General features: G+C 41.6%; 1 protein-coding gene across 2 annotated transcripts in view; it reads right to left on the bottom strand.

Annotated features, from left to right (window-relative positions):
• LOC108085827 (Ecdysone-induced protein 78C) overlaps nucleotides 1–17,986 on the bottom strand; it is a 44,373-nt gene that overhangs the window by 22,837 nt on the left and 3,550 nt on the right. The window contains exons 3-4 of one of the 2 annotated variants that reach the window (XM_070284929.1): nucleotides 9,271–9,554; nucleotides 9,068–9,209 (exon numbers count right to left, since the gene is read on the bottom strand). In XM_070284929.1, coding sequence (XP_070141030.1) covers nucleotides 9,068–9,209; nucleotides 9,271–9,554 — 426 coding nt within the window. Of the gene's footprint in view, nucleotides 1–9,067; nucleotides 9,210–9,270; nucleotides 9,555–13,371; nucleotides 13,653–17,986 lie in introns of those variants that run through there. The other variant, XM_070284930.1, reaches the window with a different exon arrangement.

The raw sequence follows: 17,986 nt of genomic DNA on the forward strand, positions 1-17,986 counted from the left end.
CACTAATTGATGGTTTAGGCAGTGCTAAACATGGGCGAAAATGCACTCCCCCCACTTAGGGTGCTCCGTTAGAGGGGGAGGGACTGGCTAATTTGCGACACGCAACGCAGAGTGTGTATTAAAAACTGCATTATGGACTGCCGCCGCACATTGCAACAGCAGCAATCTCGGTGTCTCGAGTGCGAACTTCCTTCCTCTCTCGTAACCCCAGCAATTTCATCACGCCCTTTTCGGCATGTCGGGCACGTCTTAGCACACTGCCAGTTTTGATTTAATTTAGTGGCAAGTTGAGCAGGGCAGCGCAGCCTCGAGTGCTCCGGACAGTAACAGGGAGCCCCTTCATCGATCACGCAGCTCACCGCCGCCGTCATCATCATCGTCTTTATCGAGATCAGCAGCTCAAGCAATTTACGGAGCAACCTCAACTTCCAACTGCAACCTCATCTCCATCTTCAAGCCCACAGAGAAAACAATATTTCCAGGAAATAGACATCGATTTGATCTCAATTTATAAGAAAATAAAGTCTACATGATATGATGTATCATTTATTTTTAATAATAATTGAGAAGATTTCCACAAGAACTTTATTTTTATAAGGCTTAATAAAATAAAATATAAAAGATACTTCCCCAATTTGTGCTGCGTGCATCTTCAGCTTGATTAAGCAGTTACATCAAATGGAGAAAACGACAAGGAGGAGGAGGAGGAGGAGCTGGTGAGCGGAAGGTGTTCCCAACAAGCCGCCAAAGTGGCCGTCATCATCATCTGTGGCCACACTCGAGAGCACACCACTCGGCACCGCAGCACCCGACAAAAAGGTCAACGCATTCTGCAAATCGTAAAGGGAAATGCCACACAGCAGCAGCCACATCAGCGTCAGCGTCAGTGCAACCAGCAACCATCAGCAGCGGCAGCAACATGGAAGCGGCGTGTTAATTGAAGACAGGCAACCCACCAGCAAATGGGGCTACAGATGAGGGGAGAGTGGAGCTATAAGTACTATATAGCTGGCCAGTTGGAAATCCAAAACGCTTCACTGATTTCTGCGTTGGCAGCGGCCGCCGCGGCAGCTCACTGTAAATGCAATGGTCTGAAGTTGCTTCCTCATTTCTGCGGCAGGCACCAAACTCATAACAATGCACAAGGAGAAATTAACTTGAGAGTCCGCATTAAATTTACATGAGACTCGCATGAAACATACATGAAGTTAAATAATTACATAATAAAGCAATGATCTTTACTCTTCTGGGTTGTATTACTAAGAGGATATGAATGTTTAGTTAAGTATTAAGTGGATATTTATTATTATGTAGATTTTAAGTAGAACAATTTACTTTGTTTAAAATTCAGAAAGACTTATAAGGCGGCTTGTTCTTTGCTTGAAAATATGATTTCTTGAATATAATATAAAATTTTCAAGCTCAGAATTAAATTTTCTTTTCTTTTGAAAAAGTTAATTACAAGTAAAATATTCCAAAAGTATCACAAATCTTTTTAGAGACCAAAGCCAAGCCAGCTGTAAGCAATTTTTAATAATGTTGGTAATGTTACTTACTTATTTCTAAATTTTATTATATTCTTTCAAATTACTTTATTTAATTTTTATTTAAAAATTCTTTTCTTTTTTCAGTTTCTTTCCTAAGTTGACTTTGATCGCTGCCAGTTTTCCCGCTCATTGCAATTGCAATTACAGTAAATAAGGCTTGCCTTGGCTTTTGCATAGATTCATCCCAGATGCCTGCCCGTCATAAAGATGCTCCAAATTGGTCAAGATTTGGCCCATAAGGCCTCTTCCGGGTGGCAGTTTGCCATCAGTTTTGGAAGCTGCCACTTAATGACGCGTGAAGTTGCAGATGCAAGAGCGACATCATCAACATCAACAACAACAGCGTCTCAAGTAAAAGCAATAGCAACTTAAGCAGCTGCTTACGTTATTGGCAGCTTAATCAAGGCACTTGGCTCGCTTTTCCCCTCGGCTGATAATGCCATGATTGCCGTTGACGTCGTCGCTGGCCAGAATTGCGGAAGCGCCAAGGAAAATGCGTGTTGCTGTTGCTGCTGCTGCTGCTGCTGCTGCTGCACTGGGCGTTGAACCCAAGGGCGGGTGCAATTGCCGCCGCTTCTGACGATGCGTTGTCAACTATTGTGTGCATACACAGTGGGAAAGGGGAGAGAATCTTTCAAGAATTTCAATTTTTACTTTCTTTCTTTAAGACCTGTTATTTTTTACTATTTATATTGCAAAAATTCAAATTAAATAGTCTCTAAGTTCATAATATATTTGCTATATCCCTTATAAATATGCATTTTTTCCAGTGCATGAACTGCGGGTAATGGCAGCGCATCATAATCATTTATTTTTGCACTAGACAACAACACAAAGTGCGCTGGCTAATTTTATAAACTTCTTTTCTTCTGCATCGTCTGTGATTTGTTTTTCGCTTCACATTTTTTGCACTTTGCATATACATTTTTATGATATTTACTAAGACATTCTTATGCAGGGCACGTTGGCCGCTGGAAGGGTGGTGGAGGAGGCGGAGGAGGAGGGGAAAATCCGCAGTGATTGACATTTAGAAGTCAACGTTCGTTCGGGTGGCTTTGTTGCTCTGCCCTGGCCGTCATTGTCTCTTGTGCAAAGAGCGGCCACCCGCAGAAAGCCCCCGCATCCCCCCCATTTTTCCTGCATTTTATTTTACTCGAAAAGTGTGCGACATTTCTTGGTAATTTGCCGATGGGTTTTGTTATTAATTGTTGCCGAGGGCAGAGCCCCTCCGCCCCTGATAATTGCTAAATGCACAAATCGATTGGGCCAATAATTACCCATTCAGTTCGCAGTGAAAATGGGTTAAGTACGGATCCACTAATTTATATAATTGGCCACAAAATGCTTGTACTTATTCTCGTTTTCGGGTGTCAAGGTTGCTCATTAATCGAACAATGACAATTTCTGTGCATTATTTGCGTTCAGTTTGCTCACCTGTTGGGATCGCGGTAAATAGAACCAAATTACGCATATTACGTTCTCTGGAAATGTACTGACTCGAGGTGAATTTCCTCTTTTTTGGGCAAAGTTGCAAGTGATGCAGAAATGTGCAAATTGCAGGAGCAAACTCTGTGAATCAGTCACTGTTCCGTGGGGTCAGAGGGGTCAGCGAGCTCGGGAAATGGAGGAATTCTTAATAAAGGGATTCATTCAGATTTTTAGGGAATTATTTGCTTAAGGGGTTTAACAAACTTGAAGGGAAGGAAATGTATCTATTGAATATGCATTATATAGTCTTCAGTATATGTCTAGAAAATTAAAGGATTACTAGAGCTACATTTTCTTAAAGTAATATAAGTAATATAATATTTGTTAAAGCTGCAAACCCAATAAAAATAAAATAAAATAAAAAGCATTTCTTTGCAATATAAATTTGAAAAATATAAAGTTTCATAATCTCTTATACTGATTTCCTAAGGCTCAATAGTCTCTAGGTCCATCCAAAAATTTCCCGGACAACTAAGGGCCATATCCGGGTTAACCTTACCTAACCCTTACAAACATTGAATATTATTTTTATTTACCATTTTATTGATATTTACCATATTATATTATTAATTTTAATATTATTATTTTATGTATGTATTTTTGTGCTTTGAAATTCTGGCAAAAACCTAAAATAAACTTGATAGTGTTTATCCTGTTTTTCTAAGAACTTCTCGCTCCTTCCTCGAAAACCAAAAATGTGTTAAATTGCTAAACAATTTCTTAACTTTACGTTTTTGTTTGTTTCCTATCTTTTTTTTTGCGAATTCAGCAAGGCGACAAGGTGTTAATTGAACTATAAATAGAGGGACAACTGCGGCAACAATTGGCGGCAACACAAACGGGTTTCGGTGTAATTGGTCGACAGATTGCTCGCTGATGTTGCTGCCTGCAGTTGCTGTTGCTGCGGGGCACGCATGCGTAACACGGCAGCAACATGCGACACCCAAGAACAATGAACTGCAGCGGTGATTGCATAAAATTAACACTGGCAATTAGTCACCGGGACCATGTTGCAACACCTGCAGCGGAATAATAATGCTCGTAATAAATGCATCGAGATTGACTCACTGAGAATATGTATAAGGTATGTAGATTCCCCATTCATTCACCTGCAACAGGTGCGGGGGCATTTCGCTTTTGTTGAATAACGATAAATCGCTTAATGATCGCCTGCCTTTTTCGGTTTCTCATTCTCTCAGTGTTTACTCAACTTTTCAGTTTATGCATATTGCCGGGCTAAATGTTTATAAACGAGAGTCGCGCAGCAATAACAACACTTTAAATACGTAATTAAAAACACAAATTAAATGATATTTTTTGGCAATCTTTTATTTACTTTTCGCGCGGGCTTCGTGTTTTTGTTGTTCTTTCGTTTATTGCATTTTGTGTTTGCTGTTGCGGCTGATTTGTTTCGCGAAAAGTCATAAACACTGCGAGCATTGGACTTTGGTTTTTTGTCGGTGGGCTATAAAGGGGGAAGAAGGGTGAGAAGGGGTCGAATGGGGTTGTGGCGAGCGGAAGCCGCAGCAATGCGCCAACGAACGACAACTGAAAGTGAAAGGCGCCAAGGGGGAATTGCCAAAAGGAAGCGCACAGCACAGCTCTGCGCTCGGGGAGTTCAAAATTCGAAAACGGAATCGGAATCGAAATTCGGCATCCGGAGGTTTGGTGAACTTTCCGAGGAAATCAACAAAAGGTTGAATGCCATCGAGTGCGATAATCGCGAACTGCCAGCTTTGAGGTGAAGATACTCCTCAGAACAAATAATTTCCACATTGATAAGGGGCAAAAGTGATAATTGCGGAAAGTACCAGGAATATCAGGGAGATCTGAATAATTTTATTTTAATTTTAATAATAACTGAAACATAGATTCATACTAAATACATGAGTCAGAAGTGTTACTGGTGAAAGATTTCTAAGTTTAAACAAATAATAAAACAAACAATTAATTTGAATTTTTTAAATATAAATTTTGCAGATTACAAAGAATTTTATTATATAATTTTAAGCTTTTTTCAGATTTGATTTTATGACGTTACTGGAAGTGATTAAAGCTCTTCAAACTCCATGAATTTAGTAGAATTCTTTAACATTTCAAGATAATGTGGGTTTATTTGAATTAAAATCCTAACATATATTGAACCTTTACGAATTTACTATAATTCCTTGTCTCTTCAAGATAATGTGGTAGTTCTTCAATGAAGAAATAAGAACAACTATTTAATACTTAAATAAATTAAATGTTCCATGAATTTACTAGACTTCTTAGAATTTCCCACATCATGTGGGTTTTTATTACTAACAATATATTCGAATTATTATTACCATTATAAAGGCAAATTCATGGAAAATTTCTAGACTGAACCTGAGATAACCTTTATTGTAATAAAAAATAAAATCGTTCGAGACAACAAATAAAATGTATTTTTAACCCACGAAGCGTTCATGCAATTTTTGACAGCCAGCAATCAAAGTTCGTGCAGTTCTTTCAGAATATTCTCTTTACATTCTCCGCCGTCGTTTTGCCTATTGCCAAATAATAAAAAGTTGACGGAAAACAATAGCAGCAGCCGCGATGACTGTGACTGTGACTGTGGCTAAACTTTAATGTAAGCCAAGAGAGACGAACAAAAGACGATTGTCAGAAGCGCAAAAACAGAGCGAGCTGGCGAGCAGCAACAATGGCCAAAAGCCAAAGAACCGGCGACAACAATACTCGGGCTCTTGGATTTGGATTTGGCCCGGTCTCTGGCCTGGTCTGGCCCGGTAACTGACCCAGTTTACGCCGCAATTATAAGGCCCGGTGCTGCTGCTGCTGTCACTGCGCAGGCGCAGCAGCAACATGGAGTTCTTTTCGGGCTTTTTGCACTCGATTTTGGGCGTCTAGAAGAGTCAAGAGTCGTGGTTTTCGCAGCTGACATTTGATACTTTGATAGTTTGCTTTCAAATTGACTACAATTGAGTCGAGAGCAGTTTGATTCTGTGTTACTGTGTCGCCTTGGCGGTTGATGTTGCTCCAACTGTAGTCGTAGCTGTTGCTGATGTCGCCTCTGGCAGCGACAGCTCTGTGCCCATTCCCAAGCAGACACACCAGACAGCAGACAGCCAGCAGCCAGAAGTTTGTCCAAAAAGTTCTACTATGGCTTTAATTGCATTTTGATTTGCGGCCAATTTGATTGACGGCGGTATTACGCGAAACATAGAAAATAAGCCAAAGAAAGTACGCTAACTTTTCAATTAGCCAGCTTCCAGACGAGTCTTCTCTCACATAAACTTCATTAGGCAGGGAAGAAAGGGAATTCTGGAGCAAAGTTCTATCATTTTCTTAAAGCAGTGACCCTGGGAAATCGAAAATGATGTTTAAGATAGTCAGGCAGTCTTTAGTCTATCATAGAAATTAGGTAAAATAAATCAATTCACGAGTTTATAGCAGTTACTTAAATCAGTTAAAGCTTTAGTCTACATTCGCGCCCTCTAAAATAAATAAGAAAATAACTAAAATTACGAAATGTAAATGAGAGTAAAACTTTATTAAATTGTGTGAGAGAATAATTGGCTTTTGGCGAAAGGGAGGCAGATGTTGATGCCGCTGCTGCTGCTGTGGCTGTTGCTGTTGATATTGCCACAAAATGCCGCATGCCGGCATGAAAACTTTGTGCTGCTGCGTGTTCAGTGTGTTTGTGCTCTGTGCTTTATGTTTGACCCAAATTCCAACAGAGCCATGCAAAGTGTTGCTGTTGACGTTGCTGCTGCTACTGCCGCCTCTGCTGCTGCTGCTGCAACATCCGAAATGCGATTTTTGCTTGGCAAGAGCCGCGCTATTTTTCCCTTTATTTTTATTTTTTGCTCGTTTTACCCGTACTTTGTTGCCGCTGCCAACAAAAGCTTTGCAAATTAAATAAAAGTCATGCCACGCCCACTCATATACACACGGGCCCGGCATAATTGCATTTGTTTTCTGCGCAGCAGAGGGGTAATCATGGCCTGACCCATTAAAGTCCTAAAACTCCAACATTTGCAGTGGCTAAAATGAAGGTTCAGCGTTTTTAGCAGCTCTCCAAGCCAAACTTAATTGGAAAATCTCTCACGGCAGCAGTAGGAACAGCCTCTGCAACTGCAACAGCAATCGGCAATCTGCAATTGGCAGTTGCTGTTGCCATAAGCCATTGCCCATAATAACCCCATCCGATTCGACAAACTCTGTGCCAAAGTCTTATTAAACCGAGCAAGCAAAATTCAAAAGGCGCCTCCAAAAGCTGCAGTTTGCAACTGGCAACCGCCCACCGACAGCCACATCGCAGGAGCTGCAGCAGCACTAGCAAACTTGCCACAAAAGCAATTTAAGTAAATTATTGAACTTTCCATATGCATGGAGGCACAGGAAAAGTCGCAAACTATCTGCCTGCCGGGATAAAGAAGTAATAAAGTGCCCGGAGGGGCACAAATATGGAAAATGGAAAAGTTTTTGGCCCTGAAAAGCAGTATAGTTTGCTCTGAGACGAAGCACATCATAAATCTAGGCTAAGAAAATATGACTTCGATTTTGATGGCTAATAAATGAGTTAACTTTCATGTTCACACGCAGAGAAATACTTTTATAATCGGATTATTTAAATATTTAAAATAAAAGCAAATAAATTGTAAATAAGAGAGTTCCCAAAGCCTGGTTTTTACTTTATTAACGAATTTATCATTATAAAAACCTTTTAAGTTTAAGGATAAATCAAGTCCAAGTTTCCTCAGTAGATGAAAAATCTCTGCTGTGGAAAATCATGAAAACAGCTCCCATTGTCGTGTGGGTCTCATGGATTTCCTTGTGGCTCTGGCTGCGTGGGCGTTGGGTTAAAATTAAGGAAATGTTTGCTCAACACCATGGGCTGGCCGCATTTGTGGCTTGGCGAGACCAGAGCCATAAAAAACTGCAACAAATGTTGCAGCCAATAGACGAGGCGACTAATAAATGTTGCTCGCGTGCAACAGCAACAATGACAGCAGCAGTGACAGCAAACATTGCTTTGCCGATTTTTATGTCCCGCTCTCTTGTTTCCGATCTTTTAAAGCAATTAATTGTGCAACCTCAAATAAATTGCACTCGAAAGCCAAGGGATTCCACGATGTGGCCGAAGGAGTTCCTGATGCTGCTGTCGCTGTTGCTAATGTGGCTGTTGCTTCAGTTGCCGCTGACAAGAGTCATAAAAACTAATTTCGCTCTCGGTCCGTGGGTGGATTCCATGGACTTTGGCTTACAGGAAGTATTTGGCAAAAGGCAGCGGGCTAAATTTGCGGCCAGCTCGACTTGAACTGCAGTTAAGCCCTGGTTTCCGCCCGCCTCAAATAGTCTGGAGTTGCAGTTTGGAGTTTGCAGTTTGCAGACTGCCGTCCGGAGTTGTTTATGGGTGTTTAACTAAAAGGCTGGGCGGATCGTGGAACCCGTTTTAAGGCTGGATGAACGGCCTCTGCCCGGGAATTGAGTTTTTAAATGGCCAAATTATCTTAACCAAAGGTTTTTACAGCGATTTAGGAGGCATTAGCTAACTGGTTAACCGATGTTCGCTGATTCAATTACCGAGAGTACAGAAATCAAGCCTAAGCGGGAAATACATTAAAAATTGGTATTTAAGGGTGCACAGAGAATATAAAGTTAAGTTTAGCAACGATAAATATATATTAATAAAGTTTAAAATACTGGAAATGTAAAGAAATTTATTTTATTTGTGCGGATTACTTCATGCCAAATTGACTCATTCTTTTAAATGTTTTTTTTTTGTATTTGTGTGTAGAATAAACTGCTCCTCCGCAGCTTTATCTCGGAGCTGCCAATTTCCCAAGACAACCAACTGACACAATCTGCGATCTTTTGGCAGAAATCTGCCAGCGGTTTCGCGGCTAATAAAGTTATCAAGAGGCCAGGCAGAAAGGTGCAGCCTCCCCTTCACTTTGGCCCCAAATGTCTGGCATTTGGGAATGGTGAATTGGCTTAATAATAATATTTCTAAGCTTAGCTGGGCTGTGTAAAAGGTAGGTACTCACAATCGCGGCTCATGCCAGCTGAAAGGCATTTCTTGAAACGGCAATACTGGCAGCGGTTGCGATTCAGCCGGATGACCAAACACTTGCCGTCCCGCAGGCAGCGGTACTCGATCTGCTTCTGGATGCTGCGACGAAAGAAACCCTGAAAATTAAAATTTTGGATGTAATAAGGAGAATAAGGATAGCTAGAATGCTTTACTCACCTTGCAACCCTCGCAGGAGGTTACACCATAATGGTAGCCCGATGCCTTGTCGCCGCAGACCTTGCAGGGCACAAATGATTTCGAGGAGACTCCGTTGTTGTTGCTGCTGGTGTTGTTGCTGTTGGTGTTGCTGCTACTGCCGTTGCTGTTGCAGCTGCTGTTGTTGCTGCTGTCCGCTAAACCAAACGATGGTTGCTGCGAGTGTTGCAACTGTTGCTGCTGCTGCTGTTGCTGTTGCTGTTGCTGCTGTTGCAGCTGTGTCGTCGGTGGCTGCTGCTGTTGCTCTGCAAGGGAAAAATGCATTTGTTTCATTTACACAAGCTTCCTTTATCTCCTCCTCCTCATGTTTGGAAAGTTGTCCGCCGAGTCTGTCGCTTATGCAATTGCCCCGTTGCTCATACGCCCCGTGCGCCACACGGAGTTTCGCTTGCCATTTGCCAAATGAGTTTGCTGTCACCCCGGTATCACCCACTCGAAATCGCCCAGCTGTCACTCACACACACACACACACACACTCAGAGAAGTTGCAACACATGGGGCAACACAACAATCAATCGACAACTGTCGCAAGATATGGCTAAATAAATGAAGTTGACAGTTGAATTTCCCGCTGCCAAATTACCCAAATTTAGCTAAATCTAACTTAATCCAACTTAATCTCAATCATCCTTAAGCCAGCGTTTATTTAACAATCAGGCTGAAATGCAACAGCCTACCGGGTGCATTCAACTCCCAGGCGATGTGCGATAAGAAGAAATGCCAAAAAATCACGTATACGCCACCGCCTACAAGCAGCAGTCACGAGTAGGAAAAACTGCAGTCGCACAATTTTCACTGCTAGAGTCGAAAGAAAATTTGCATTGCAAATAGCACCAAAGAAAAGGAACAACACTTCCAACAACAACAACTACGAAATAAAAGAAAAAGAAAAACTGGAGCCAGACAGCAATGCCTGCTTCTTGGCATTTCATTTCGAATTCAATTTGACTGCATTTCTCGCTTTTATTTTTCGCTTTTCTAATGCAAGAGGAAGAGAGGCAAATGAACTAAGCGCGGAGTTTGAACTGTACACTTAAGAAAAAAAAGGGAAATTTAGTTAGGGAATTAGTAGGAAAATAATGAGGAATTAAATCAGTAAGAAAATTCTCTAGTAAAATACAATTATTCACCTATCGAAATTGATATTTAATTAGCCACAAAATACAACAAGCAATGAAGTTAGTAGAAAATTAATTTAGGGGGAATACCTTAATATATAGAAAATATCCATAGATAGAAAATATCGAAATTATGTATACTTTTATGTTATGCCCTCATTTCAACTTTTTAAATTATTACAATTATTATTTAATCCTTTTAAAATGCACATTTAAAAATTATGCAGATCTCATTTTTTCCAGTGCATTTGCTGTTGCTAGTTGCCGCTGTGGCAATTGGCGTTGCCACACCTCAAAACTGCGAAACAAAATGAAATTAATGTGCAACTTGCACGCGCCGACAAACAGGCAAAATAAGTACAAAATATACAACAACAACAACAACAACACACCGAATACACAACGAGAAAAAACAGAAAATGAAAAGCGGGGAAAAGGGGAAGCGTTACGCGCTTGTGCAATTGCAAATTGAATTTTCACCATCGTTGTCTGGAAAATGTCGTCGGCCGCGGCCCGGGCGGCAATGGAATGGGAATGGAAATGGAAATGGGTATTATGGGAAAGAGAGGAAAAGCCAAAAGGAGACTCAAGTGCCTGCTTTTCATTTTCGCGCCGCGTTCAAATGCAAATCATTTGGTGGCTTTTGTAAGTTGACAATTTGAAACGCCATTGTTTACCCAGCCGAGGGAAGGAGCGAGCGGGAAAACGGCTTGGCATTTCCGCGTTGTCAGACGATAGACGACAAAGACTTCATATTTTCCTCGGATTTTTCCCCTCCCATCGCCATTTCCATTTCCATTTCTTGCATTTATCTGGGCGAAGACAACTGATTGAGTGGAGGGGCCTGCCATGGACGACTGCCAGCCAGCGGATATCAATCGGAGTGTGGAAAAGCAGTCGAGTTTTCCTCGGGTTTTTTGATGAATTCAAAGTCGGATTTTTCCTCCTCAACCCACCGCCACCCCGAAAACCCACAGATTTAATTTACTTGCAATTAGACTTTGCCTGCAACTGCCCGCACTAATTGCTGCAATTAAATGTGGCAATGGCCACAGAGCGGAATCCTTGCCTGCAAGTCCAGGCAATTAGCAACTCCTGCCAAGACAAATTTGTTCAAGTGCTTATGGGTTTTATGACGAAAGGATGGTGCACCGTAAAAAAAAGTACTTGTACATATGTATAAATAATTAGTCATATTATGTGGCCAAGGTGGACTTCAGTCTTGTCTTATATAGAAGTTATTTTTCATTATAATGAATTATTATAACTTTTTTGTTGTACTTTAAAGTCGAGCAATGTAAAAATGTAGACTAACCTCGTCTTCTTAAATATTTAAAAAATCCTTCGTGTTTTCTTTATTTTGTTTTTTAATTCGGAATATCCTCAATTTAGCCAACTTCCTTCAAGATTTCCCCGCTCACAGAACAGTTGACTGTAATAGTTTTCAAATGAAATTTGTGTTGCATTTCCCGGCTGAGTACTCCGCTTCCATTACAGCAGCCAACAACTGCTGGCCATCTTGGCCCTTCCTAATGCCATATATCCAAGGCAATTCGAGAGTCGAAAGCCTAGAGCCATTCAAGGCGATTTATGAAAATGAAAACATTTTTCCCTTGGCTTTCAATTGCACCAATCGCGCATGGTCACTGCATTGACAGACCTGCAGCAACATGAAAAGCAATTTCCTCGTAGTGGAAAGCCAGCAGAGAAACGGCAACCGACCAATAACAGGGCATTATATTTTCATTTTCACATTTTTCATGCTGCGCTTTAATAGTTTCCTCAAAAGGAGGCGAAACCGAAGCCCCGAACGACTCTCAGTTGTGGCTGTTATGCAATGAATGCAAATTTATTGAACATAATTTTCAACTGCGACAACAATGCTCCGCAGAAACTGCAACGCGGAAGAGTCACAATCGGGCGGCGGTGTTGCCGATGCTGGTTGTACATGCACTGGCAAAAATTATGAGTTAAAAGGTTTAAATATGCCAGTTTCAGAGGTAGATTCTTTCAATTTAAATTGAAATCCTTCTCAATTTAATGGTAATATAATAATTTAAGAACCCCATTAAACCCATGTTAAAAATTTGACATTCAGGCTTCCCTGTACTAAAGCCTTGATTTTCTCTCTGTGTACCTTTGTTCAGATGCGCAGAAGATGAAGATGTTGCTGCGTGGCTGGCGACGTTGCCGTTGGTGGAGCTGATCGCTGACGAGGATGTATGAGCGTGGCCACTGCCGACACTGACAACTGCGCCTGTGGCGGACCGTCCGAAGTGCTCCGAGCAGCTGGACGACGACGAGGAGGAGACCGCGCCCGAGGAGGAGGAGGATCCCGAGGATCCCGATCCCGAGGAGCAGCCGCTGTCCGGCGAGGCGTGGGCGCCGCTGGAGGATGGGGAGCTGCTGTTGTTGCTGGCCGGACCGAACTGATGCACACTGCTGATGGTGTACAGAGCACCTCCACCATTGCTCAGCGTGCTCAGGAGCTGTGTATGTGGCTGCTGGGGTCCAGGATGCGGGTGCTGACGTTGTGCCGAGTGTGGGTGTTCCTTTTGCTGATGTTGCTTGTTGGCGTGTTGCTGCTGCTGCTCCACCGGAGCCGCTGTCCTGTAGAAGTCGTCGCACTGCAGCAACTGCAGGGGATCCGCCTCGATGGCACTTAGACAGTCCTGGAGCTCTCTATGCTCCCGCTGCTGTTCCTCCTGTTCTTCCTGTTCGGATTCCAAGCTGTTGGCCTCGCTGTAGGCCCCTTGGGTAGACGAGTCCTCCGGTGTGTCAAAGAAATGCAAATTAAAGTCCGAATTTGCATTGAAATTGACTGGCGCGAGTTCGGCTCCTTCTGGGTCTACTGCTTCCTCTTCCTCTGCTTCGTCGTCGAACTCCTCTTCTTCCTCCTCCTCCTCGTCTTCTTCCTCGCCTTCGCTGGGCTGATCCTGGTCGCGGGCCAAGTCCTTGAGAAGGTCCTCCTGCTTGATCTGGAGCTGCTGCTGCTGCTGCTCCGCCGAGTGCTTCGCGCAGGTGTCGACCAGAAGATTGGAGCGGATTTGTGCCTGTGCCTCCAGCTCTATTTGGTATACATCCATGGTGCTTGGATCGGTCCGGTTAGCTGGCCATCCATCATCTTCAGCATCGTCCTGGTCGCGGAAATCGATGTTGGCAACCCGCAATGACGCCCGCTCAGCATGTTTGTGGCAAATCCTTGCGATTCTTTGTCCTTTGGCACTTTATGGGGAATTCGTTAAAAGGATTTTTGATTCGATTCGCAACAGTTTATAAATTAAAGCTGCGGTTCAATGGGGAATAGAATTACTAAGCGAGGTCCTTAGAAAGTATTTTTTAAAGTTTTATACATATAACCCTTTTGTGTCTGTTGAGTAATTCGTATTAATTAATGATGGGTGGGTTAGTATAGGGTTTTTAAAGTTTTTAACTAAAAAAAAAAACTAGCTCGCATGATATCTATAAAACTTTACAGAATTGGATGAAAATACGTTTCTTGTATGTTGAATTTGATTAATATATCTACAAAAATATAAAAAAATAAACTTATTTCCCTTAAGTTGAGATCTAAAAATTATCTTATCTGTAAGTCCTATCACTTGAATGATTCCCTTGATTCTTGCATAATTCCCTCGCTAGCTTGTCTGAAAAATACTCTTAAATTCATTAATTAGGTGATCACTCATATGAGAAGAAACTCCCATTTCTCTTTCTCTATTTCCGCCCCTTTTCGCTTTGTTTTTGTCACTTGCACTCTGCATTCGTAATGGTTTGTTATGTCATGATTGTAATTCTTCTATGGCATAAATTTTCAATTCACTTCCGTGTGGTTTTCGAAGTCCTGCGTTCCAAGTTCAAGCGTATTCTAATTGCGATATTCGGGCAGCAGGCACACGCGATTCATTGTTTTGATCGAAAATATTGTATCGAAGGACTGCTGCTGATCGCGCGAACGTATCGAAATCGGAAAGAAACTCTCGCCTCGACGAGATCCAAGCGCCAACTTCGCAGCGCTCCAAATGCGCCGCAGAAAATCCAAGCCAAACTGCAGAACCTACGACAACATACAGCCCGCAAAAGTCCAAGACACAAGATTTCTGCGGCAGCGACGCAGAAGAACAAGAATCGCCTGGGCCTCGCCAAGACGGAGTGTGTGTATTGGTGAGTGGAGTGAGTGTGCCAGTGAGTGTGCCAGCGAGTGTGCGAGTGTGGAAAGAGCAGGCAAATAGAATGCGGCTGTGCTGTGTGGCCCAATGGAGTGGGAAAACTGCGAAGCGCCGCCGCCGCAGCACGAGGCGAAATCTCTGGAGGAGAGCGGCGGAAAAGTTGGGAAATCGGGAGGAGCGGAGAGTTAAAGTGCTGCTGGCTTGGAGCCTCTATCTTTCTAATCTTCACCAGCAACAGCAGGAACAGCAAGAGTACAAGAACACTAACAGCACAGCAAGCTTGCAGAAAGAAAGCAGCTAGAACAGCGGCAGTAGCAGTTACTGTTACTAACTAACAGTTATTTGTTCTGCAATAAATGATCCTTAACAGGAACTCTAAAGAAAGGATAATTGTCTCAATTACTGAAGGAAAACAAAATAATAGTAAAAGTCAGTAACAAACAACAAAAAAGCAACCTTAAACTTAAATACATTAAAGAAATATTTTATAATTTAAGATTTACAAATATAGGACCAATTCGAACAGCGTCTATAGTTGCAATTACAAGGATTATATTAAACGAATTATGATAAAAATGAAAAAATTCATTAATTTAAATACAATTAATTAACAGCAGTAATTGCAATCTAATTGCTGGAAAAGTTGTAACAGGAACAGCACCAGCTGTTAACAGCTGCTAAAGCAGCAACAATTGCCGCTTGGAACAACAACGAGGAGCAACATGCAATGCCACTCTCGCTGCCGCTGTTGTTGTTGCTGCTGCTGCTGCACTTTTCCATTTGCAAAACTCTTTTCCTGGTTGCTATTTTCAATTTCTATTGCCGCTGCCACAGTCGACGACGGCAGAATCTTTGGCAGCGCCGTCGACTTCCAAGTGCATCCACACACACATATGCTCCCCTCAAGATCAATTTCACACACACCAGAGCAAATTCGCAGAGCGAGAGAGCGAACCGTTACTTGGTTTACACTATCTTGGAGGAAAAAGGCAATAGAGGAGCATTGGGGAGCGTGTGTGTGTGAGAGAAAAAGAGAGCAGAAGTGGGGGCGCCTTAAAGGGGGGTCAAAGAACCTTCAGCGGAAAAGGGATAGAGAGTTGTGGAGAGGTGGAGAAAGGGAGACGGCATTAGGGCCCTCTCTTCAAGTGGGAGAGAAAATGCTGCAATGCGGAAGTCTTAAATGTTGCATGATGCAGCTGTGTTTTTGGCTAGCAAAAAAGTAAAAAACGTCATTTTTGGCACAGAGAATTCGGTCGTAAAAATAATTATTTGAAGATCATTAGAAGTATATAGGGAAAGGCAGTTCTTACACATTGGAAAATTAGTAAAAGTTGTGAGTTTATAGCAAAACATTAAGAAGAAAACTTGATAAATGCCTATCAATATCAAGTCAAATATGAAGTATAAATTCGCTTCAATTTGGTTAAAAGTGGACATACTTTTCCCCATTTTCCCTTGAGCATTGCACAATTTCCATGACGAATGCCTGGCGCAAAAGGGAATCAACGAAAGTCAATGATCAGCCGCGGCAGAAGCAGCAACTGCAGCAGAGACAAAAACAACAGCAAGAAGCAACGCCAACGCCGACAGCGACTGCACGCTAGAGTTTGCCATTTTTCCAACGGCCAGCGAAAGCAACCAGAAACTGTAAATAACAAGAAAACGGCAACTTGCCGATAGCCGAAGCTATATATCCACGATCCTCCACGAAAGCGAAAAGTCAGCGCCGAAGTACGGCCGAGCGACCAATCGAAGCAACAACACCGCCGCCCCCACTGATCCACCCAAGCCAGAACACTGAAAATCAAGAACAGACAACAATGAAAAATACATTTTCATATAAGATATAAAAATACGTTTAGGGATTTTACATTTTGTGGTTAGGCAATAGTGATTTAAAATCTCTTTAAACAGCGCTCAAAAATATGCTATAAAAATCATATTCCTTGTATTACTTGAAAACGTTCGTTGTTTATTTTATGGTACTTTTATAAGTACTTTAAAACCGCTTTTATTCACTTTATGAATAATATACATATAATATTTAATAAATTAATTCAAAAGAAATTTGAACAGAAGGGCAAGCAAAATGGAAAAAATAGTTATCTTAAGGTTTTGTTTTGACTTTTAAGAAAACGATCTATGATCTAGTCTCAGTAAATTAAGATTAATTATATGATAAAGTATTGTCTTTTCCCCAGATTTCTCTCCGTGTACGATTGCGTTGGGCGATAAAACCTGATCTGCACACAGACATGGACTCGGTAACGCACACACACTACGAAACTTCGGCCGGAGAGGCTCTCCAACACAACGATGCGCGATGACGACGAACCAGGAAGAGAAAAATGAAAATGCCGCTCGCGAAGATTGTGTAATCGCTGTGCACGTGTATAAGTGTACGTGTGTCTTTGAGTGAGAGTTGTTTGTGGATGGGTGATAAAGAGGAGTGGCGCGGTGTGGGGGGTGGAGCGGTGGTCACTATTCTTAATATTACTGCATTTCACTTATCATCAAAAGGGGGTGGCAGATGCGAATGGGAGGCGGGGGGAACGGTTGCCTTGGCTTCTTTGCTTTTTTTCGCGTTTTCTATTTATTTTGATATTGTTGGCTCTACGTTGCCGCTCTAAGTTCAATGACTTATCGTGGGCAACGTCATGGGCAACATCTGAGCGGCAGTAGCAGCGGCAACAACAACAAAGGTAGCAGCAAAGTGGCGCAAAATGCGTTTAGTTTATTTATTTGTCTATTATTATGCCAAAGCCGACACAACCTCTAGATTCTACACAGGAAAATTAGTAGCAATCGTGTCATAATATCATAGATTGTTAGAATAGAAAGTCTTAAATCTAATGTTTATAATAAATATTTATTTAAATATAATATTAAATCTATTCTCAAAAACATTAAGCTTCTGTCCTATTCAAGGCCTTTTTTTAAGCAAGTAAATCAAAAAACGGTAGCGGATATGCCAAAAACCTAGTTGGGAATTATAGTGCAAAGCAAGAGGTCTGTACATGTTTTTGTGCTGAAGGGTCCTCTTTTGAGCTTATTAAATGAGAGTTTGCTATTTTCCCCCTGAAACCAAATAAACATGAATTTAGATTTTCTATTTTCTTAATTTTAATATGTGTAAAATACTACTACATATATGTTATTGACCGATCTATAAATTTAATTTTGTTATACTTTTTATCAATAATATACAATTTATAGCATTAAAAATTCCAAGTTTTTGTTTTCTGTGCACATTCTAGATCTCAAACACTCTTGAATGCTGACTCTTGTTTACTTGGCGCATTTTTCGCTCGCCACCATTTGTTGCTACTGTTGTTGAGGCCTGACTGATTTTGATAGCACTCGGCTGGTAAACAAACTTCGTCTTTGGTG

Source organism: Drosophila kikkawai, chromosome 3L (assembly GCF_030179895.1).
Source record: "Drosophila kikkawai strain 14028-0561.14 chromosome 3L, DkikHiC1v2, whole genome shotgun sequence".
Classification (NCBI taxonomy): domain Eukaryota; kingdom Metazoa; phylum Arthropoda; class Insecta; order Diptera; family Drosophilidae; genus Drosophila; species Drosophila kikkawai.